This window comes from Pristiophorus japonicus, chromosome 7, assembly GCF_044704955.1.
Source record: "Pristiophorus japonicus isolate sPriJap1 chromosome 7, sPriJap1.hap1, whole genome shotgun sequence".
In the NCBI taxonomy this organism is placed as follows: domain Eukaryota; kingdom Metazoa; phylum Chordata; class Chondrichthyes; family Pristiophoridae; genus Pristiophorus; species Pristiophorus japonicus.
Genome location: NC_091983.1, coordinates 62,757,846 through 62,781,178, shown reverse-complemented (window position 1 = coordinate 62,781,178; position 23,333 = coordinate 62,757,846). Strand labels below are relative to the sequence as shown.

Sequence of the window (23,333 nt, the reverse complement as noted above, 5' to 3'; positions counted from 1 at the left end):
CTTTATACCTTTGGTTTAGAATCAAAGATGTAAGTGGTTAACACACAGTCAGATGGCATGGAATAGAAAGGGTTACAGACACTGGCGAAATACACTGGAGATCTATACATTTGTCACTTCACTGTGACCTCAACTCGGAGGATGGAGAAGCCACAAAATAGAGCCTGTCGACCTGCCAGGTACTCATCAAATGAACTCAAGAAGTATAGCTATAACTACAGGTTAGAAGAAAATTTAGGGCTAGAATTTCCTATGGATTACCGTCCAGTTTCTGGACGGTATTGGCCATTGTGGGCAGTAATCAGGTGAGCGAGAAATTCCTTACCTGAGTTACGCCAGCGGTTTCGAGGTACCGCTGGGGAGCGGATCGCTGGTGTGTGCCATCCGGAGATTGCCCAGGTGTGATATTTGGGTCAGCGGTGACCCGTAGGTGAGAATTTTTTAAACGCCCACAAGAATCAGCGGAGCTGGGCGGTAGGCGAGTACCTCTGCAAGAAAGAGGTTAGTGACTGGTTTTTACTAATTATTTTAAAACTCTATTGTGGTGATTTAGTTTAAAAGTGTCTTGGGAATTTTTCAGATTTTTTTTTTAAAGATGATGTTTTTTGAAAAATTATTTTTATTGTTTTTCTGCTGTTAGGCCCAACCCGCAGCCTCGGGGTAAATTTTTATTGGTCGCCCATTTTGTTTAGGAACCACCCAATCGACTCTAACGACTCTAAATTGCATTTTTTTCGCCCAGAATGGGGGTGTAAGGCCCATGTTTTTCGCTCAACGGGTTTTTAAAAAATTTTCAGGAGGAAGTTTTTGCCGGTGATAATCTTCCCAGTCTTATGGGCGGCAATCGGGCACTGGTGGGCTGATAGGAAATTCTAGCTCATAGGATTTTAACTCCTGATGGTGGGTGAGGGGGGGGGCTGAGACAGATGGGAAACCATACGGCCACCCCACAGTGTGAAGCCCAGGAGATTTTAACTCCCGGGCCTCATCTGCATGGCCCCAGTCAGTCTTCTACCTGAACCCGGCTGGACACGCTAGCTAGCCGGTGGCCAGGAGCAAGATTTCAAGCAACAAGAAGCTGCAAGCGAGGGCCTGAAGGAACAGTCCCAGGCACTCAGCTAAGTGCTTACGAGGAGAGGGGCGAGGATGGCATTGAAGTCAGGGAAGGTGGAGGGAAGCCAGAGGCACGGGAGGCCCAAGGTTTCCTGGTGGGGCATAGAGGAGCACTCCTGCCCCTTCTGTCCCCACAAGGAAACAAAAATAAAGAAAAATGACTTAATTTTGTGGGCTGCTTCTGGCCCCAGATCTGCTTGCTGCCAGGTTTTACTGGTAGGTCCAGTTCAGGGCAGGCAAGACAGCTACAATTCTGTTATAATTAAGACCGGGTCCCAATTGTGTAACTAAACCCTGATTTTAATATATTCACAAAATCCCCGCCTGCTTGTGCTGGCCGCCTTAGCCGCCTCCCAAAAGTGCGAGGTTAAAATGGTGGCGATCTGGTACGCAGAGGTAAATACTGGTCAGGCGAGCAGGGCTAAAATCGGGACTTATAATAGTCCTCATTGTCTGTGTATTAGGTAATCCTTTGAGCAATGCATGACCAATTTACCATTCAGTAGCAATTAGTATTTATATTCCTCAGCATGTACATTAATGTTCTGATAATTACTGGCTTGGATATAAAATAAGGTAAAAAAAGATGTTCAATCCCTGTGACATGACACTAGTTCTTCTGACGTTGTGATGAAAACTGATATTTAGATCCTACATACAAAGCTCAAAAAGCATACAACTTGTCGTCCTTTAGGAGATCAGGGAATTGCACACAAGAAATTATGCAACACATTCTTAAACAGCAGTGATTTAACCCTTTACCCTGAAAAATATATTCCTGTCTTTTGCATTATTTTCCATTTGGATGGAAAAGATTTCTAAATACCTTTACATTAGAAAATCTCACTGTCACCTTTTAATGTGACTCCTCAATTTTTTTTTTTAAACTTCCCAAATGTTGGCAATATTAACTTTGAGGACTGCAGCATTTCTGTCCCAAACTACATAAAAAATAAAAAACAAGATTTATAATTTTGTGTGTTAATTCTACTCAGGGTGAACATGCTGATCAATTTAGGCTTTAGATTTAGATCACCTGAAATCTCAACTGAGCAGAACTGAGATCACGCCCCCCACCTCAGCCAGCAATTTTAAGTAATGTATCTTAAACAGTATAAGCACAACTCCTGTCTGGCGTAAAAATAAAAAAGGGAAGGTGGCTCAACCGTGGCTATCAAGGGAAATCAGGGATAGCATTAAAGCCAAGGAAGTGGCATACAAATTGGCCAGAAATAGCAGCGAACCCGGGGACTGGGAGAAATTTAGAACTCAGCAGAGGAGGACAAAGGGTTTGATTAGGGCAGGGAAAATGGAGTACGAGAAGAAGCTTGCAGGGAACATTAAGACAGATTGCAAAAGTTTCTACAGATATGTAAAGAGAAAAAGGTTAGTAAAGACAAACGTAGGTCCCCTGCAGTCAGAATCAGGGGAAGTCATAACGGGGAACAAAGAAATGGCGGACCAATTGAACAAGTACTTTGGTTCGGTATTCACTGAGGAGGACACAAACAACCTTCCGGATATAAAAGGGGTCGGAGGGTCTAGTAAGGAGGAGGAACTGAGGGAAATCCTTATTAGTCGGGAAATTGTGTTGGGAAATTGATGGGATTGAAGGCCGATAAATCCCCAGGGCCTGATGGACTGCATCCCAGAGTACTTCAGGAGGTGGCCTTGGAAATAGTGGATGCATTGACAGTCATTTTCCAACATTCCATTGACTCTGGATCAGTTCCTATGGAGTGGAGGGTAGCCAATTTAACTCCACTTTTTAAAAAAGGAGGGAGAGAGAAAACAGGGAATTATAGACCGGTCAGCCTGACATCGGTAGTGGGTAAAATGATGGAATCAATTATTAAGGATGTCATAGCAGTGCATTTGGAAAGAGGTAATATGATAGGTCCAAGTCAGCATGGATTTGTGAAAGGGAAATCATGCTTGACAAATCTTCTGGAATTTTTTGAGGATGTTTCCAGTAGAGTGCACAAGGGAGAACCAGTTGATGTGGTATATTTGGACTTTCAGAAGGCTTTCGACAAGGTCCCACACAAGAGATTAATGTGCAAAGTTAAAGCACATGGGATTGGGGGTAGTGTGCTGACATGGATTGAGAACTGGTTGTCAGACAGGAAGCAAAGAGTAGGAGTAAATGGGGACTTTTCAGAATGGCAGGCAGTGACTAGTGGGGTACCGCAAGGTTCTGTGCTGGGGCCCCAGCTGTTTACATTGTACATTAATGATTTAGACGAGGGGATTAAATGTAGTATCTCCAAATTTGCGGATGACACTAAGTTGGGTGGCAGTGTGAGCTGCGAGGAGGATGCTATGAGGCTGCAGAACGATAGGTTAGGTGAGTGGGCAAATGCATGGCAGATGAAGTATAATGTGGATAAATGTGAGGTTATCCACTTTGGTGGTAAAAACAGAGAGACAGACTATTATCTGAATGGTGACAGATTAGGAAAAGGGGAGGTGCAAAGAGACCTGGGTGTCATGGTACCATCAGTCATTGAAGGTTGGCATGCAGGTACAGCAGGCGGTTAAGAAAGCAAATGGCATGTTGGCCTTCATAGCGAGGGGATTTGAGTACAGGGGCAGGGAGGTGTTGCTACAATTGTACAGGGCCCTTGGTGAGGCCACACCTGGAGTATTGTGTACAGTTTTGGTCTCCTAACCTGAGGAAGGACATTCTTGCTATTGAGGGAGTGCAGCGAAGGTTCACCAGGCTGATTCCCGGGATGGCGGGACTGACCTATCAAGAAAGACTGGATCAACTGGGCTTGTATTCACTGGAGTTCAGAAGAATGAGAGGGGACCTCATAGAAACGTTTAAAATTCTGACGGGGTTAGACAGGTTAGATGCAGGAAGAATGTTCCCAATATTGGGGAAGTCCAGAACCAGGGGACACAGTCTAAGGATAAGGGGGAAGCCATTTAGGACCGAGATGAGGAGAAATTTCTTCACCCAGAGAGTGGTGAACCTGTGGAATTCTCTACCACAGAAAGTTGTTGAGGCCAATTCACTAAATATATTCAAAAAGGAGTTAGATGAAGTCCTTACTACTAGGGGAATCAAGGGGTATGGTGAGAAAGCAGGAATGGGGTACTGAAGTTGCATGTTGAGCCATGAACTCATTGAATGGCGGTGCAGGCTAGAAGGGCCGAATGGCCTACTCCTGCACCTATTTTCTATGTTTCTATGTTTCAATACCCCACCCTCCTAGACTGACAACCCCATCTCCATGGCCAATATTGAGTCCTTGACACACAATGCCTTGAAAGTATGCAGAACTATGCCAACAAACTTAACATACCAATGTATAATCCTAAAAAGACCATGAAAACAAGATATAATATTGGCCTGAATTTTGCGGCAGTAATGATGGTGATACTGTCAGCGTTCTCTGTCATTACCACTCGGAAACTGACCGTAACTTTAGGATTTAGCACATGCACTGCTGAAAGCAGAAATCCTGAAGTTCCTTTCTCCGCCACAGGCTGCGGTGTGGAACTCCCCAAAGCCTGCAATCAGTGTATTCAGTTGAACTTAAGCTTTTCCACTGTAATATCACTGTTAAACACCCCATAAAAAGCTATGCCTTGTTGGAATGGTGTAACTGGGGTTTGAATGGCTTATTGACTGCTGAACAACTGTTCTGGGCCCTGAAAAACAAATGTTATATTTGTGGAATGTCAAATTTCTGCATAGTTGATAGAAAATTACTAGATTATTAAAATAATATATATATATTTTTTTTTTAAAGTTTGTTCCATGATATTTCAGCTTCCAACTTAACCCCATATGTATGTCCCAATCTTTGTTTCGCTCTCTGTAAATATTTTAGAAAGTGAATTGAATCAGTTTTTATTTCTTGGTTTGCGGTCTGTGAGAACTCTTCAACGTAATTGGCTGCTTAGACATCACTGCTGCTCTACACTAGGGATCCCCTTTTGACAGCGCTACAATCAATTTAACATTGAGGAAGCTCAAGTTTTCAGCACAGAGATCACAAGCTTTCTTCCAGGTGATAGCTGTCGCTTCGCTACTGACTGCAAATTCTGGGCCATTGATTAGCCAAATATGTCATTTTATATACATTTCTGATAAAACAACTTTAAAAAAACTTAAAAAAAACCTCACTCCTTAAAAGGAAAGACATTGATTTTGAAAACAGAAAAGGTCTTGCAGTCCTCAAAGGGTTTAAGCACATTGCTACTCACTATGCCAACATATGAATCAACCCATTACCCACAGGGGCTACTTATGAGTTCAGTCCCTCATTATTTTCGCAGTTCAAAAGGTTCTAAAGTGCAGATTTGCCACCAACTACCACAGCATCTAGTGAGGAGGGCACACTTCCTGATTTCTTTCAGAACAGCAGAGCGATGCTTTAAACTGGATCTAATACAAAATCATTTACTCTAAACTACAGCAAACATTAAAGTTTACACCTGTCTATTATCCTGGCAAGTAAAGACATTTCAAAAATTCTATTAAAAAATGCTCAGGCAGATCATAAGATCAATGAATGTTTACAGGAAATTGTTCGTGACATGTATCAGTCTTTACATTTGATTGATTTGGTACCATTCTATTCAGTTTTTTTAAACACTGTTTTACACATTGCAATATGTTCATGGCTCAAAGAAAATTCTGTGTTACTTATGGAGTGCTCATTTTTGTAGTCTAAGAGTTACTGGGTAATTTTCATGCCTCAGACATGTCGTCCAGTCAGAAAAAAGAGCGGCTTGTCCTCTTGGGAGTTAGCTGTCTGGAATTCATCTCTTAACCTGAACTGCCACTCATCTTCCAGCTCCAGTCTTACAACAGTCTGGCGAAGAGAACTACGATCTTGACAAATTACACACAGCGTAGCACCTAAACAAATGAATTTGTAAAGTCAATATAGGCAAGCTCTTTGTAAAATTGTGATTGTTTAAAAAAAGATCATTGCCAAGGCGGTGTCCATTACAAAAGCACTGTAGACTTAAATATATTTGAAAAGCTTCATGAAATGCAAAATGCTATGTACAATATATCAATCAGTCCATTCTTTCAAAGGCAAAATCAAATTTCAATGTTTTAAAAATTAATTGAAACATTTTGTGCATCTAATTATTACAAACCATGTTCAGGGGTACATTTTGTCGCACTAGTCCTCGTTATGAATAATAATTCTATTACAATCCTGTTTATCTGTACACGAGAAAATCAATTATTGTTGTTAGTAAACCCTTTTGTTTACCAAGTGGCATAGCGGCTAAATGTAACATGCAATAGCTTACTGAGCCATAGGGGACTAAATTGCTCCCTTTTATAGCTCCCTTAGCGCCTCCCGGGGGGGCGCTATATAGTTTTCGCCCGGGAGGGAGGCAGGTTCTACTGCCTCCTGGGAAATTGCCCAGGAGTCTGTGGAGGCACTGTATAGCAGCGCCGCGCCTCGTGGTTAACACCCCGGCCGCCGTGCACGGCAACCCCTCACTACCCCGCGTTGACCCCTTAACGCCCCACGGGGGGAAATTGCTTGGTGGGTCACGAGGTTGGTGCAAGTGGATGCCAACGCCAGCTTCGCAGGTTGTGAAGCTGCCCAACATCCGCTCTCGGTTGACTCTCGGGTCGGCTTGGTTATGGCAGCCCTAGCATAGTCCGGGCCACCATCATGCAGCCCGGCACTCCGTCTTGGGTGCCAGGCTGCAGTCCCGGTCGCACACTGCTCTGGTGGCCCAGTGGAGGCCAGCAGAAGCCGTGCAGAGTGAACAGCGGCCCTCTCCTTTAAGCGAAGGGGAGGGGCATTGAAGCGCATCAGCGCTACACGTGCACTAAAAGTCCCAACCCCGGAAGATTACCATCCCCAATTGGGGCGCAGGGTAATTTGGCCCCCATAGAGACCTGAAGATCTGGTGTTCAATCCTGGTCTGTGCTAAACTAGCTAGTCTCAGCTAAGGCAGAAGTAGGTACTACCATTGGAAGAGTGTACTTCCTTATGTCAGATGTCAGATAATATCACCACACTATATTTCCCATTGACTTTGAAAGTTTAACTAATTATATAAACTGAATCAAACAGGATAATTAGAACATACTATGGGGTCAAGTTTCGGGCCGCACCTAGAACGGCACAGTCCCGACATCGACGCCCATTTTTCGCGCTCAAAAGCCTTGGAATTCTCGGCCTCCCTGCAAGTCCCTCGGAGCTCGGCGCGACGCGCAGAGATCAGTGGAGGGTGGAGCCACAGCGTCGCGCTGATTCTGGAAGTGCAGGTGGAGGGGCGGGGCTAACTTAGATGCGAGGACGTCGTGTCGGCAGCCCTGCACATGCGTGTTGGAGTGCACGCGCAGTAGGTCACAAACATTGGCACTCAGCCATTTTTAAAGGAACTTGAAGAAAAGTACTGATTTTTTTCGTGGACCTCTGGAAAGGCTTGGGATTGAATTTTGGTGATTTTTTTGTGCCTGAAGGAGTGCTTTTAGCAGCACTGTTGAAGAAATCACCTGCTGAAATCAGTGAGTGCTGCTTTTCACTGCTAAACTTCCAGAACAAGTAATGCATAGGTGTATGCAAAATAAGGACTGTGTGCTTTGAAAAATAAGAGTGTCAATTCAATACAGCAATGGAACAACGTCCACCAAGAACAGAGAATTACTTGCATGAGAAAGTGGAGATATTAGTAAACGTCATTGAGCAGAAATGGCAGGAGCTCGATACCAGCAACAGAGGTCACATAAAAGTGACACCTAAAGAAATGAAGAAACACTGGAACCAAGTTGCAGAAGATTACTGCGCAGTGGTGCATACCATGAGATCTGGAAGCCAGTGTAAAAAGAAATGGCACGACCTTGGTCAAGTAGTTCGTGTAAGAATATTTTCAATTTTTAATGTAATCATAATTGTAATGTGACTATCTGTATATCCCACCCTGCAGAAAGACGCACTCTGTGAAAAGTTATATTTTACTCTTTGCAGAAGAAATTGGCCCACAACAAAAGGGAAGCAACTCGAACAGGAGGAGGCACGCCCAATCTGCACCCTTGGAACAAAGGGTAGCTGCTATGATGAGTCGTACATGGAGAAAAGCAATCAGTACAGCACAAGCTGGGCCCGCAGGTGAGGAGGCGGGTAAGTCCTGAAAATGCATCGTGGCCCTTCAAATCAACCTGCTGCCTGGCCTGCTATGTGTGTGAGTACTCATGCCACCCATCCTGCCCCCTCGTTTGCTGTTAAAACATTTGACTACTGATATATTTTGCAGAACATGATGATGATGATGATGATGCCAACCCTGAAGATCCAGAACAAGAACCAGTAGAACCAGATGCGGACAATCCAGACTGGATGCTGGTGGCGATGACTGAAATGTCTACAGGGGAGACCTTCCAAATTAATGTTTATGAGCCCACATTAAGGGGCATCAGAGTTTCAACCCCTTGCATAGGTTCTGGTTCCACCTTCCATGGTTTTGATTCAGACGTTGCGGGTCCCAGTGGTGCTGGTGATATAATGGAGCAGTTTACACCCAATGACCCACCATCCCGGCCCACGGCTCACACTCTAGTGCTACTGTCTGGAACACAGACCTTCCCACCATCCCAGCCCGCGCCTCTCTCTCTAGTGCTGCCGTCTGGAACACCGAGCGTCCCACCTTCCGTGTCCGCGCCTCCCAGTGTAGTGGTGCCGTGAGGCAGACCCAGGCAGAGGAGAAGGAGACTGGAGACACGCTCTCCTGAGATGCAGCGTGCAACAGATTGTGGCATTGGGTATGGAGACCAATGAGCTTACCCGATCACTCATCGGTAGCGTCAGTGCAGTAGGTGAAAAGGTGACGGTCCTGGCGGGAGAAATAGCAGTAATGACACAGGAACATAGGGAGGGAATGTCCAAGGGAGTGCAATCGACGGCACATGCCGTCAGGGAGGGATGCAAGCGACGGCACAGACCCTCATGGAGATAGCTGCTGCAATAAGGGCACACAGCCCCGCCAATCAAATGACACCCCCATGAAGTGAACATTCACTGAGATGTGTTTGAGAGATGGTTGCAGCCTTTCTTTGCTGCTTTTGTTCTTGCTCTTGATATAGCTGTAGTAGCATTTTTCAAATTGAAATTGTTTTGTAAGTTTTGTAACTTTACAATTTATAAGTGATCTTAGGGTTTAAGTGATCTTATAGTGTAACTTTTTGTAACTTATTTAATTTTGCACCTAAAAAGTGATCTTGAAGTTTAAGTGATCTTAAGAGTGTAAGATTTTTCACATTGAAATTGTTTTGTAACTTTACAAGTTTATAAGTGATCTTCAAGAGTCATATTAAAAAGTAAAGTTTGATACAACAAATATTTTATTACAATGACGTTAACTTTTCAATAAAATTTTTTTTCATTAAAACTGAATCATGCTCCATTAACACAACACAACGTAGGAACAACTCCAAAAAATAAACATGTCCATGCGTAACAGTGGTCGCAGAGCCCTCAGGCATCAGTAATTGAAGCGTTCACGGATGAGCTGCTGGCGCAGGGCTCGAGCAATCGTTAAAGGAACACGATGGACGGCCCTCCTCCGACCTCATGCTCCGGCATCAGGCACTTGCATGCTTTCCTGATCATCGTCATCATCCTCATCCTGCTCTTCCAAATTACTATCATCAGGCACTGGCCCCTCATGTGGGTCTTCTGGTTCCACTATCAGCTCCTGCTGCCTCATGATGGCTAAGTTATGCAGCATGCAGCACACAACAGTGAAGTGACCGACAATCTGAGGAGAGTATTGCAAGTGGCCTCCGGAATGGTCCAGGCATCGGAAACGCTGTTTCAAGATGCCAATGGCCCTCTCAATGATGCTGCTCGTCGCAATGTGCGCCATGTTGTATTGACGGTCAGCTTCCGTCCGTGTCACGCGTAGGGACATCATGAGCCAGGTGGTCATGCCGTACCCTTTGTCTCCCAGTAGCCAGCTCTGCCCTTCTGGCTGCTGCTCAAACATGTCAGAGATAACGCTGTCGCGTAGGATGAACACATCATGGGTGCTGCCAGGGTATCTCGCATCGACTGACATGATGCGCTGCTTGTCGTCACACACGAGCTGCACATTGATGGAGTGGAAATCTTTTCTATTCCTGTACTGCTCGGAGTCCTCCACAGGTGCTCGCAAGGCTATGTGGGTACAATCAATGCAGCCCTGTACCTTTGGGAAGCCAGCAATCCTGAAGAAGCCCACAGCCCTCTCACGGGTCGCTTGTGCAGTCAATGGGAACTTAATGAAGTCATTCCTCCATGCATACAGCGCAGCTGTGACCTGGTAAACGCAGGTATGTATTGCATGTTGAGAGATGGCGCACACATCTCCAGTTGTAGCCTGAAACAATCCCGAGGCATAGAAGGCAAGTGTAGCTGTTACCTTCACTTCAACAGACAAGGCAGTTGGCGTTCTGCTCCTGGGCTGCAAATCTGCTCTCAGCATATCACAGATCTCAACGACAACTTATCTGCGGAAAAGCAGCCTTTTGACACAATCAGCCTCGCTCATGTCCAGGTACGAGCGCCTGGTTCGATATTGCCGACGTGGGTAAGGCCTCCTGCCCATCAGCCTACGGGCTATGACGTTCCTGGTGCGGTGAGCTCTAATCAATTCTCTCCTATGCAGTGAATTGCTGGTGAACCATTGCATAATCCGTGGTGTTGACAATGCAGCACCCATACTTGAATTACAAATGTAACTTTTAAACTGGCTAGCTGGCTGGCTCTCCCTCCTGGTGCTTTGCACGCCTACCCTGTCTCCTGGCCGAACGGCCTGCAGCCTATAAAAATAAATTCACAGCTGTGGAGGCTGCTGCGTTGCCTGTGTGTGTGGCCCCAACTGTGTCCCTCCCCTGTCCCCTGGCCGAATGGCCTCAGCCTCCTTCGCAGCTCGAAGGCTGCTTGCTGCCGTTGTTGTTGGGCTGCCGTCGAGTCACTGACGCCGTCCCTGTCTCCTACATGGAAGGTCTGCCTGAAGCACCGCAGCTCGAAGGCTGCTTGCTGCTTCACACAGGTAGGAATATTCAATATTTTGTCTTTGCTTTGTTTATAATTTTTTATTCAGGATGGCTCTTTATTTGTATAAGTAAGACTGTTGAATGATTGTAGAATTTAATTACTTCCCTCCCCACCTCCCCCACCCCCGTTCCCTATGCCTGATTTCTAAAGTGTAGGTAAAGTTTTTCTGAGCTTACGAAAATCTACACGTACTCCATTCTAAGTTAGTTTGGAGTAAGTTTTTACTGCCTAAACTTGCAAAGCAGGTGTAAGTGGCGGACATGCCCCCTTTTGAAAAAAAAAATCTGTTCCAAAATGAAACTGTTCTAACTCACTAGAACTGGAGCAAACTAAATGCAGAGAATTGCAATTTCTAAGATACTCCATTCTAAACCAGTTGCTCCAAAAAAATAGGAGCAACTCAGGCCAAAACTTGACTCCATTAATTCCAGCTTCATTGGAACCAACCCTCAAAAGGATATTAGTGCACTTTTGAACTTCTTCTCACCTCTTTTCCCAAATAACTTTACCTAATTTGGATGAGACATTAAACCGAGTCAGCTGTGGCTCAGTGGGAGCACACTGCCTGAGTCGGAAGGTTGTGGGTTCAAGTCACACTGCAGGAACTTGAATACATAAATCTAGGCCAACACTCCAGTGCTGTGCTGAGGGAGTGCTGCACTGTCGAAGGTGTCGTCTTTTGGATGAGGCGTTAAACCGAGGTCCCGTCTGCCCTCTCAGGTGGACGTAAAAGATCCCATGGCACTATTTCGAAGAAGAGCAGGGGAGTTATCCCTGTGCCCTGGCCAATATTTATCCCTCAATCAACATAACAAAAACAGATTATCTAGTCATTATCACACTGCTGTTTGTGGGAGTTTGCTATGCGCAAGTTGGCTGTCGCATTTCCCATATTACATCGATGACGATACTCCAAAAATACTTCATTGGCTGTAAAGCGCTTTGAGTCGTCCGGTGGTCGTGAAAGGCGCTGTATAAATGCAAGTCTGTCTTTTTTAATTAATGCCTGCATATGATTAATATCCCACTTGTGGCATTAATCATTACACTCCGGCAATTAAGTCACAAGTGAGTTATCAGGTAAGCCAGCTCATAGGACATGAATCAGATCTCACTGGCCTTCCTAGTGTTTCCTCTATTTACAGTGTCAGCTATAGGTCAGAAAGCAAGTATAAAATTAATAAAATTATGGTACTTGCTCTAAATTGTGCACTAAAATCTATACAGTTATTTGGTAGTAGCATTTGGATTCTTTTCCATTCTTCACCGTTATAATGAGACAACTCCATAACAACATTAAAGAAATGTGTCCCGATTGTGAGTCCTTTGCAAGACTAAGCCCTAGGCCAGATCTCATGTTTAGGTCAGGAACAGAAGACCTGCTTCTGCAGCTGCACCTGAACATTCTGTACGCTGAAAAAAATTGTCACAAAATACCAGTGCAAAATGTCATGCATCAATGCATCATTTCTACCTGCAGATTGCCTATGCCAGACAGTGCTGTCAACTATAAAATTCGGATCCTTGTATGCGGAAGTTCAAATGCAGTGTCATCTATCACTTGTCGAAGGTGCAGCCTGCACCTGTAGCTTGCCCATTGTTGTGTCTGTGCAATTTCTCCAAGTCTTCTCTCTCTGCTCCGGCCACAACGAGGGTCAGATTTATGAACCATTTTCTTTACACACATTGTCCCTAGCTGTATCCTTTTGTTACACGACCACATCTGGACAGTAGCAGTAAAATAGCAGTAAAGAAAGAACCAACATTATGCAGCACCCATCACCCACCTTATCACATTGTCAGGAAGTTCCACAGCACTTTTATCATTTATTTATTTTTTCTTTAGTGGTGTTGGTACTGTTAGAAATATGCTTTAACCTCGCAAATCAATGAAAGAATGAGCTGCTCAATAAACAGGTAATGATCTGTCTCCCATGTTTTATCTTTTTCTAACAACTGTAGCAAAACAGAAGACCTGTGGAAAAGGGACCATTTTGGTTTGATTCCCTAGTGACTTTGTTTCACTTAAGCCGTTAGCTGTGGCTCAGGTGGTAGCATTCTCACCCCAGAGTCGGAAGGTAATGTGTTCAAGCCTCACTCCAGAGACTTGAGCACGTAATCTAAGCTGACACTTCAGTGCAGTACCGAGGGATTGCTGCACTAGCAAAGGTGCCAAATTGCAGATGAAATGTTAAACCAAGGTCCTGTCTTACTTCATAGGTGCATATAAAAGATCCCATGGCACTGTTCAAAGAAGAGCAGGGGAGTTCTCCTCATGTGTTGGCCTCACCAAAAGCAGATTTTCTGGTCATTTTTCTCATTGCTGTTTGTGGGATCTTGCCGTGTGCAAATTGGTTGCCATGTTTCCCTGTGATGGAATAGTGACTGCACTTCAAAATGCTCAATTAGCTGTGAAGTGCTTTGGGACATCCTGAGGACGTGATAGATATTGTATAAATATTAAGTTTTTTCCTCTTTATCTTATCATTTTAGCCTCAATTAGTACTTTCTTTTAAATAAAGGCACGTTGCCTCATAGCAGTATCTGAAAAAATGGTCACCATAGAAAGTACATTGGGATGGCACTTGCAGATTTAGATACTTAGGGCCCAAGTTTTCAGCGCAGGGACCTAGCTCCGCCCCCCACAGCTCGTGCTGCGCCGCGCCGAGCTGCAAACGACCTGCAGGGAGCCGGAGAATCTAGGAGTTTTTTTTAGGCGCACTTTGTGGCGCGAAAAACGGGCGTCCAAGTCGGGGCTGCACCGTTCTAGGCGCGGCCCGAAAATTGGGCCCTTAAAGTTCAGTGCTAAGTTTAGCAAGTTCAATTTTATTGTTTTAGCCATTTTGAAATAAATTTTAGAACATTTCTTCAAGACATAAAATGAAAGGCAATATTTAAACAGAGATCTTTTTAAAATGACAGTGGCCCCGATCTTGACTGGGACAGGGATTTGTTTGGGAAACCCAGAAGTTCACAGCGTGCGTATTTTTTCCCAGCATGTTCCCTGCCCAGAAAGTGGCCAGATTGACAAGCTTGGCTCCCCGTCAGGCCGGGAATGCTCTGGAGGACGCTGCAGGCCAGGAGCAGATGGGGAGGCAGGGTGGTTGCCGATCTGGGAGGTGGGGCTGATCACAGATCCCAGGACGACCAATCACAGCGGGGCCTTTTGGATCTGGGTGGGGTCCAATAGCAGGCAGGGAAGCAGGTTAGCTTGGGGGGGCGGGGGGGGGGGAAGCAGTGCTGCAAAGGCACTTAACTCTTCCACGAAGCAGTCCTCACCTCCCTTTAGCTGCTGGGTTCCCTGACGCCAAGGAAACCCAGCTGGCCTATGAGACGCGCAGTCTTATTATAATATTTAAATGACCCAGCTGCTGGGAGTGGGTTGGTTACCTGCCCCCTGTCCTGCCTCTGTTAAAACTGGAAGTGGGCAGGTTGGAGGTGTTTGAGATTTTTAAATTTTTAACATCTACCCGGCCACAACCCACCCATTTTGTGGTTAACATTACCCCCAGTATCTCTGAAAGTCCACTTTAAAAAATATAGCCACAATAAGAGAAAAAGCCACACTGACTTTTCAAAACGTGAAGACTAGAATAGAAATGCTCAACAAAACATAGCCTTACCTTTCAGAAAGTGGAATTTTTTCAAAATACTAGCTGTGACAAATGAGTCACACAGATACAGAAGGAGCCCACTGAAAGCAAGGCCAGAGCTGTTGATATTTAAAGAATGAAGACGAGAACTCACAAAGCAAACAGTAATCTGAAATAATTTAAAAATGAGATTGTAAATGTCACGACATCCTGAAATCTTTTACTTTACACTTTAAAATAAAATAACTGATTTAAATAACGAGGAACAAATACCATTTCAAACACTGCAGATTTCTTCTGCTAGGCTACCAATAAAATACATTGGGGGTGAAATTGGCTATTGTCGGCCTGTGGGGGCAGGGAACAATCCATGTGCCCGAGCAGGTAAACCCGGGACACACTCAATATTGGGCCTTGGGCTTTATTTAAATTTGTCTGCACATCCCCAGGCAGCGCACCGGAGAAGCTGATTTAAATTTTGTGCCGTTGCGTCACTGACAGCAGCCCTCAGGTAGGTCCAAGAGGAGGGTGGAGGTGAACAGAAGACAGAGGCAATTGAGAGTGTTGATTGTGTTATGCCTTTAATACTCTTATTAATTACTCCACGATGTCTAGTATTGTACTTGACCTGTTGTGATCGTAGTCCCATTTATTGTAACTCCAGAGTGAGGCACAAGCATGGTTGGTAGCCTTTTATACTGGGCCCTGCACAGCTAGGCAGGTGACCCTCAGGTCTCCCATCGCAGTGCCCTCTGGTGGCACACCTTATGTGACTAGACAGTTAGTATACATGGTCTACATACATGACAGATTGGGGGATGATCGGGAGGCCAGGAGAAGACGATCGGAAGAGGCAGGGGGAAGACGATTGGGTGAGGCACTCCTATTCCTCACGGCTCCACAGACAGGCAAATTTTCTTTAAAAAAAAAACTTAGAGCCCGAACTTACCCCCCACCGAAAACGCAGCACACTTACCCTGTTTCAACTGTTTTCTCCGCCACAGTAGATGTGGTGGCTTCTTGCGCGAAATTCCGCTCTTTGGCTTTTTCCCCCCCAGAAGTTGGTCATAATGGTGGCGGTGAGCAGAAATTCGGTAAATAGAGGGGCGGAAGTGATGTCACTCATTAGCTTAGTGCTGATGACATCGTCACCACATCTCTCCCCTTCACTTAAAGGGGAGAGCCTTTAAGTTCTTTAAGTTAGGTCCACTGGGCCACCAGGGAGAGTTTCAGCTGGGCCAACGACCTGACACCCAAGAGGGGGTGCCAGGCCAGCTGTTGGCGGCCCGGCTGAACCTGGGGGCATAACTGTCAGCTAGACCTGGCAGTCGGCTGACAAAAAAAAAAGATGGCGGCCGCAGCAGTGCACACTCCCCTTTAATGGCAGCCACACCGCCATTTCAGAAGCACTCCAAACACAATGCACCGACAGAAAAAGCTGTTGGTCGCATCAAGTGGCAGCAGCAAGATTTTCTCTGCGGAATTTTGCGTTGGGGGTGGGGGGGGAGAACATCGGCAGTGCGCGCTCTGATGACGCACTTAGGACGGCAATGGAGCGGTAGTGGCGGGAGCGGGTCACTGCCAGGATTTTCAAAAATGGCGGCCATTCCATGAAAAAGCGGGGGCCATTCCACTCTGTAGCCTGACTGCCGATTTCCAGTGTTAACAGGCTTTAAGGGAAAGGCAATTTCGTCCCTTTACTCTTTTGGTGCCACCTTCCAGCGGTCCCTTTAAGGACCGCCGATTAGGATGCATGTAAAGTTAGTTTGAGAGCATAATAAATTGACTATAAAATTGTTCACTGATTATACTCCTACAATTATTTTCCCTTGCATTGTACAGAGGCTTGAGTAGTCACAAACACAAATGAGTGTCGAACATCTTTTGTTCTCCTAGTAGTACTTTATTATAAATCCTTAATAGCCAAAAGTAAAAAAAAAAAGCTTTAGTTCTGTACAACACCATGAGATTTGACAGAAGCAGGTTACTCCTATTTCTAATAGACACACAAATTGTGTATACTGCAAATAAAACATACTGGGGGAAAATTGCAGTCGGAGGCTTCCTTCGGGCGAATGCCTCTGACCGAAATGTTTTTTTGACGAAAATACCTGCTGGTCCCGGAGGAACGTAGGATTGCGGTCGGAGGCCTAATTTCACAGTCCAGCATATGGGAACACGTCTTCCAGGTACGTATTCGTATCCTGGGATCACGTGGACCTGGACCACCAATGAACATGGAATATTCTCATTGATAAAAATGGGAACTCCGTTTGTACGAGCTCCCATTACTATCAATGAGAATACCCCCAAAAACAAGAAACACAGCACAATAAATTAAAAAAAAAACACCTGACATATTTATAATGAATTGAAAATGTTTTCTATGTTTTAAAACTCTTACGCTGTTAAAAGTAAGCTATATGCTTGCTTTTACCAGGCTTAAGAGTATGAAGGATATTCGCTGGGCAAGAGTTGGGCAAATAGCCCAATCTCTGCCCCGCGGATGTCCTTCTCCCGGGGATGTGTTTTGACAGATCGTAAAAGCCGGTTCTTGGCACAGGTGCATCGCGTCCCCTAAAAACGGCTTTTGCGAGGCCTCTTCGGGTGCGTGTGCACATCGTACACACCCGGTGAGGCTGCAATTTTCTGCCCAATAAGTATTGATAATGGCATATCGTTTTATGGTGTGGATTTTATGATATGGTGACCTCTTTGTGCCCTCCTCCCCACATTCGTCTCAGACATGCTCACAACAACGCACCCACACTCCGCCATCCACTGTATTTCCTGGCAGGGGCCTACTACTACCCAAAATCCCTCTCTTGCCGTCTCTGGCCGGATTCGGACGGCCGCCTTAATATGGAAATGAGGCTCGGAAGTTAAAATGATCCAGAGTTAAAATTCCACAAAGTGAGGAGTGTGATTCATGTTGGTATTGGCAACAACATGGTGCCCGTACAGCTGGCTGTAACATTTGAAGACCGCTCATAATCTCATTTCAAAGTTTATTATTTTCACCTCTTTCTTGTGACCCAAGTACATGATCAGACAGTTGCCAATTTTCACATTGTAATTATTAATGAGAGACACTATAGATTTTATAATATTAGCACCATACCTCTTGTCCTAGGTTGAGATAACAGTCTACTGACAGCACTGGATGATTGTAGTTCCTTACAGACAATGGAAAAAGATGGTTACTTGTGTGCTGCAGATACTTTTCAAGCAGTAATTGGGCTGGTGCAGCTAAAAATGTATGTTTGCTGTCTGGAGCACAGATATACTGAGATGGGGAAATGGACATTGGTACATCAGGGACCTGTAACAAATACAAATATATTCAGTGTGGTCATCAAAGGAAAATATGCTTGAGCTTGTCCTTCACAAAGTTTCTAGATGATATGCATAAATACAAGAAAAATAACAGTGATGGGACTTGGAATGAGATACTAAAATAAGGATTTGGGTGCGGTATTGATCGTAAGTTCTGACCGCCAAGTGAGAAATGGAAATGTGAAAAATGTGAACTGGATTGGATGGTGCAGTCGGTTAACACACTGTCTGTCTGCATCTGGAACCTGGGCTTCAGTCCAATTCTGACTGATGAGATGAGAGCCCCCACACTCCGCGACAACTGTAAACTGAAATGAGTTTGAACAGACTCTCTGCAGTTTCTTCTGCCTACAAGAACTGCACAAAACTTTGGGGCCCAATAATGCTGTTTTGCAGTAAAGGCATCAGAGCTGATGCTCTTTGGGCACCACTCATGCCTGTGATGCAAAAAGCTGGTCTCATGCTATAATGGACGGTCAGCTCATTTGCATGAGATCAGTGTTGTTGGTGCACAGTATATGCATCGTCGCCGAGAGCATGCAGACATCAAGTGCAGGCAGCGGAAGGAGCGTGTGGCAAACCAGGCTCCCTGCCCACCCTTTCCCTCAATGATTATCTTTCCCACCTGTGACAGAGACTGTGGTTCTCGTATTGGACTGTACAGCCACCTAAGAACTCATGCTAAGAGTGGAAGCAAGTCTTCCTCAATTCTGCCTATGATGACGATGATGATATGGTGCACGGGGCGTACACAAGGAAAAGGGCAGATTATTGGGCACCTGTCATTTTAAAAGGACTCCAGATCATCGTAAAGCTGTCTTGGTTCTGAAGTGTGGGAGAAATGACTGTAGCAAGTGCATACCGCACAATGACTCCATGTAACGACGCTTTGGAGGCGCTGTTTGAACAACATCTTGCACTTGTAATATTGCCTTACAAGATGCGTTAACAGAACTTCAGTTAAAATTTTGGACGGTATCACTGAGGAAGAATACACAACTCTGGCATAGGTTAGGAAATCATGTATTGCTGCCACGGCGCTGTATGTGCATGGCCCATTATCTATGACAAGCACACTGCACTGCCAACACAGGATATCCTCACAGGCTCACATAAGGTGCTTGCTGACCTGGACATTTAGATAAACCACATCGCTCAGATTCCTCTTTCCAACATATATTCCTTTTCTACCTGCTTTCAGGAGAAAGTTGTAAATAACAGAGGCAAGCGCATACAGACCTGAGGGGTGGTGGGGAAACAGGTTCAACTAACATACAACCCTTGACCTCATTACAAGGGGACCTGGAGATTCCAAGCATGGAAGCAACAGAGGCAATGGTAGAGGGGGAGGTCAAAGGCCTTCCCCAAGGCAAAATTACAATCATCCTTGGTTTTTCATTCTACAACTCTACACTACAGCATAACACACAGGAACATCATGCCATGTAACATAGTGGCAATGGTGCAATCGGGTGGAGCTGATGGGTAAAATTATTTTAAAAATGAGGGGTAGATGACAATACACTATTTGTATATATTCTCCTTGGGTTCAAGTTACTTCCAACAGTTCAAATGAGCAATCACAATCAGGCATCTCACAGTACCCTGTGTCAGCCACTCCTACAGTGACGGGCACCAGAAAGTGCATCCACGCCCGGAGGAGGGATGGTTCAGTTAGTGAGTTGCAGACGGAGTAATTGGTGAAGTTCAAAGCATGAGTGAGGAGGAAAAAGTGCAGCTGGATTTGGTGGAGCTACAACCTCCTGGTCAGAGGGTCAACTCAAGAGAGCAGCAGAGCTAAGAATTCAAACTGTACAAACATCAGTAACTCATAACCTCCTCCAGCCCTACAACTCCCCCAGAACTATTTGTTCATTCCCTCACCCTTCACCCCACCATTGGCAGCCATGCCTTCAGCCACCTAGGCCCCACGCTCCTGAATTCCCTCCTTGAAACACTCTGCGTCTCCTCCTTTAAGGGTCCCCTTAAAACCTCCCTCTTCGAACAAGCTTTTGGTCACTCTTCCTGATATCTACTTCTTTGGCTCAGTGTCCATTTTTGTCTGATTACACCTCTGTGAAGTGCCTTGGGACATTCTCTACTTTACAGACGCTATATAAATGCAAGTAATTCTTGCTGTTGTCATTTGAATATCTCAAACAGTTTGGGAGCTTCTATAGAGAAGCCCACAATAAGGATTGGTGGAGTGCTTTACGATCGCTTCACTAACCTGCAGACCGTCATGAAATAGATGATCATTCCAGGGTTCTCTGCAGTAGAGCTATACTGGGCTGAGGTATGAAGCTTCACAGTAAACTATTGAATGAATACTATGGCTAGGGATTCAGTGACCACTAGTTCCAATCTGCACTAGTTGGTTACGTAGTGGTTATGTTATTGGACAAGTAATCCACAGAATGCGAGTCAACCACTGCTACAGTGTCAGGCACCAGTGCAGCATGTGAGTTTCTTAAACATGGCAGTTTTGAGAATTTGAATTCAGTTTGAAAAAATATGGAAATAAAAAAAATGCCGGTACCAGTAAAAGTGAGAATAAATCTGTTGGATTGTCGTAAAAACCCACCGATGTCCTTTAGGGAAGGAAACCTGCTGTTCTTACTTGGTCTGGCTCCAGTCCCACAGTGATGTGGTTGACTTTAAGCTGCCTAAGCAAGCCACTCAGTTGTATCAAACGGCTAGAAAAAAGCCCCACCTTCTGAAGAGCAAATAGGGATGGGCAATAAATGCCAGCCTTGCTAGCAATGCCCATATCCTAAGAATGAATGAAGAAAAGTTTGTTTTCTCTGCATTCACCGTGTTGGGAATCAGATAATGCAGGGTACAACCTCATACCTGTGCAGCGGTCTGCTGGCCACACTAAGAAAGCACCCAGCATCACGGGAATGGCAGAAGCTGACACAGATAACCGATGTCGCTCTGGGCAAAGTCACATCTGTTTTACCCAGGTGCTCTGCTCAAGTGATAGAGATGTGCATGAATACCTGTGGCAACTGTAAGTGCAGGGACAACGACTGACCCAGCACAATGAGTTGGTGGACCACCTCCATCCTCAACACTGACGCCCTGCAGTTATCCATTTCACTCCCTCTTCCTACTGGGGAAACATTTAAAACAAGCACATATACACTTTTGATAAGGCCACAGCACAATGAATGTACATGTATCACATGCTTGGGAAGGTTTAACTGATATTGTAAAGGGTCTGACAATTCTTTTGGTGTAAGTTAGATTAAGGTAGTTGGAGAGAAAAGCTGTTGTATTAATTGGTTTTGCACAGCTGAGATTAATGAAGGCAATGTTTTATTTGGGAAGTGTAGGCATATGTGCAGACAACTATCATGCATAAATGTTTCAGGCATTTAGTTAAATGTATTTTTTTTTTACAGACTACCTTACGATTCTTGTTGAATGACCGATTGGTTCCTTTTGCAGACAAGTCTATCATCTTCTACCACTGTTTGCTGCTGTCTCTTTTCCTGCCTGTTCTATGGCAAAGCTCCTGTGTAAGGCAAAGATAACTTTGGACACCTTGGCCAGGTTCCAGTTCATGCATCCTCTGATCCTGACTTTCCTAGCAGGTAACCAGCAGGTATGGCTGGATGGCCATCAGGATACCAATCCTAGTCAGGTAAAGCACAATTACAGTTCCCTTGTCTAAAATCCACAAGTAACTGGACTGCAGCTTTAAGAATGTGTGAATAACAGCAGTACTGAAACCCAAGGAAATCATGAAATTAGTAACAAAATTGCTGGGTCAACCGTCTGATGCTCAATGCCATGGTCAAGCAGACTCCCTTTTAAGGAATAGGAATGAGCATTGTTGCATCGATCATCCAATGCCTGCTTTATAGGAGGTAAAGATCTCATTAACGGTCAGCAGCACAGGCACTTCACCACCACATTAACACTGCACTATGACGCACTGAAGGCCTCAGTATCTGATTAAATAGATCGCCTGGATCCATATACAGCAGCACTACAGGCGCCAAGCTTCATATCATTGGCACTAAATTAACAATCTTGTACCAGTCACAAGGATCGTTTGTACATAAATACATTTTTTACATTATTACAGTGGTGGTTGAGCTTTGGACTCCTTCGAGAGATAGATGACGTGATGCAGGAATGTAATTTTTTGTCTATGTTGGATGTATGAGCCACAATGGAGCAAATGGCTTCTTTTATCTGTTTCAATCTAGTCATCTGCTAAAGTTAAATAAAGACACGATATTGGGGCAGAGTACAAGAGGCCTTAATCTATACTGAATTCAATGTGTATATCATCTGGAAACCTTTGATGTCAACATTGGGAACAAAAATGGAAAATGTTCAACTCCCCAATACTGCCACCCTCACCAAGATGGGCACAAAATGTATCCATAGATTCAATGGCAAAATAAAAACAATTGCGGAATACATAATGATTAATGAATTGCTGTCATCTCGTTCAACCACATTTTCAAGGTTGGACAATTGTAGAACAACACATTTTGTCATGTTCCTTTAATAGTACCTTGGACTTAATGAGGAAGGTTCTGTGCCCCCCGATGGCAATTTGTTTCTTCATAACACTGAAGCGGTTAAAACGACAGATAAGAAGACCAGCACTATGCACGCGAAGGTTGAAATCTACATCATCACAGGTAAATCTGAAAGAAGGTATAAACACATGCAATTACTTTTTTTGCTGAACAATTACAGGAAACATTTTTCCTTGAACTGTAAGCCAACTAACTACAAGTTGTTATATTTTAGACTGTAGTAAACAAAGAAAACATCAGAGTGCAAACTGAGATTTGGTGGGTTGGCATGTTGAGTCATAGTCATTACGGCACAGAAGGAGGCCATTCGGCCCATCTAGTCCATGCCGATTCTTTGTACAAGAACATAAGAAATAGGAGCAAGAGTAGGCAATACGGCCTCTCGAGCCTGCTCCGCCAGTTAATACGATCATGGCTGATCTGATCATGGACTCAGGTCCACTTCCCTGCCTGCTCTCCATAACCCTTATTCCCTTATCGTTTAAGAAACTGTCTATTTCTGTCTTAAATTTATTCAATGTCCCAGCTTCCACAGCTCTCTGAGGCAGCGAATTCCATAGATCCACAACCCTCAGAGAAGAAATTTCTCCTCATCTCAGTTTTAAATGGGCAGCCCCTTATTCTAAGATTATGTCCTCTAGTTCTAGTCTCCCCTATCAGTGGAAACATCTGCTCTGCATCCACCTTGTCAAGCCCCCTCA

At 44.7% G+C, this 23,333-nt stretch overlaps 1 protein-coding gene across 4 annotated transcripts in view; it reads right to left on the bottom strand.

Moving 5' to 3' along the window:
- Positions 1 to 4,113: 4,113 nt before the first annotated feature.
- The window catches only part of greb1 (growth regulating estrogen receptor binding 1), a 396,947-nt gene continuing 377,727 nt past the window's right edge, over positions 4,114 to 23,333 (bottom strand). For 2 of the 4 annotated variants that reach the window (XM_070885003.1, XM_070885002.1), the window contains 4 exons: positions 22,605 to 22,740; positions 17,856 to 18,056; positions 14,765 to 14,903; positions 4,114 to 5,989 (listed from right to left, as the gene is read on the bottom strand). In XM_070885003.1, the coding sequence (XP_070741104.1) occupies positions 5,826 to 5,989; positions 14,765 to 14,903; positions 17,856 to 18,056; positions 22,605 to 22,740 (640 nt within the window). In that variant the 3' untranslated portion in view covers positions 4,114 to 5,825. Of the gene's footprint in view, positions 5,990 to 14,631; positions 14,904 to 17,855; positions 18,057 to 21,548; positions 21,712 to 22,604; positions 22,741 to 23,333 lie in introns of those variants that run through there. The other 2 variants (XM_070885004.1, XM_070885005.1) reach the window with 2 other exon arrangements.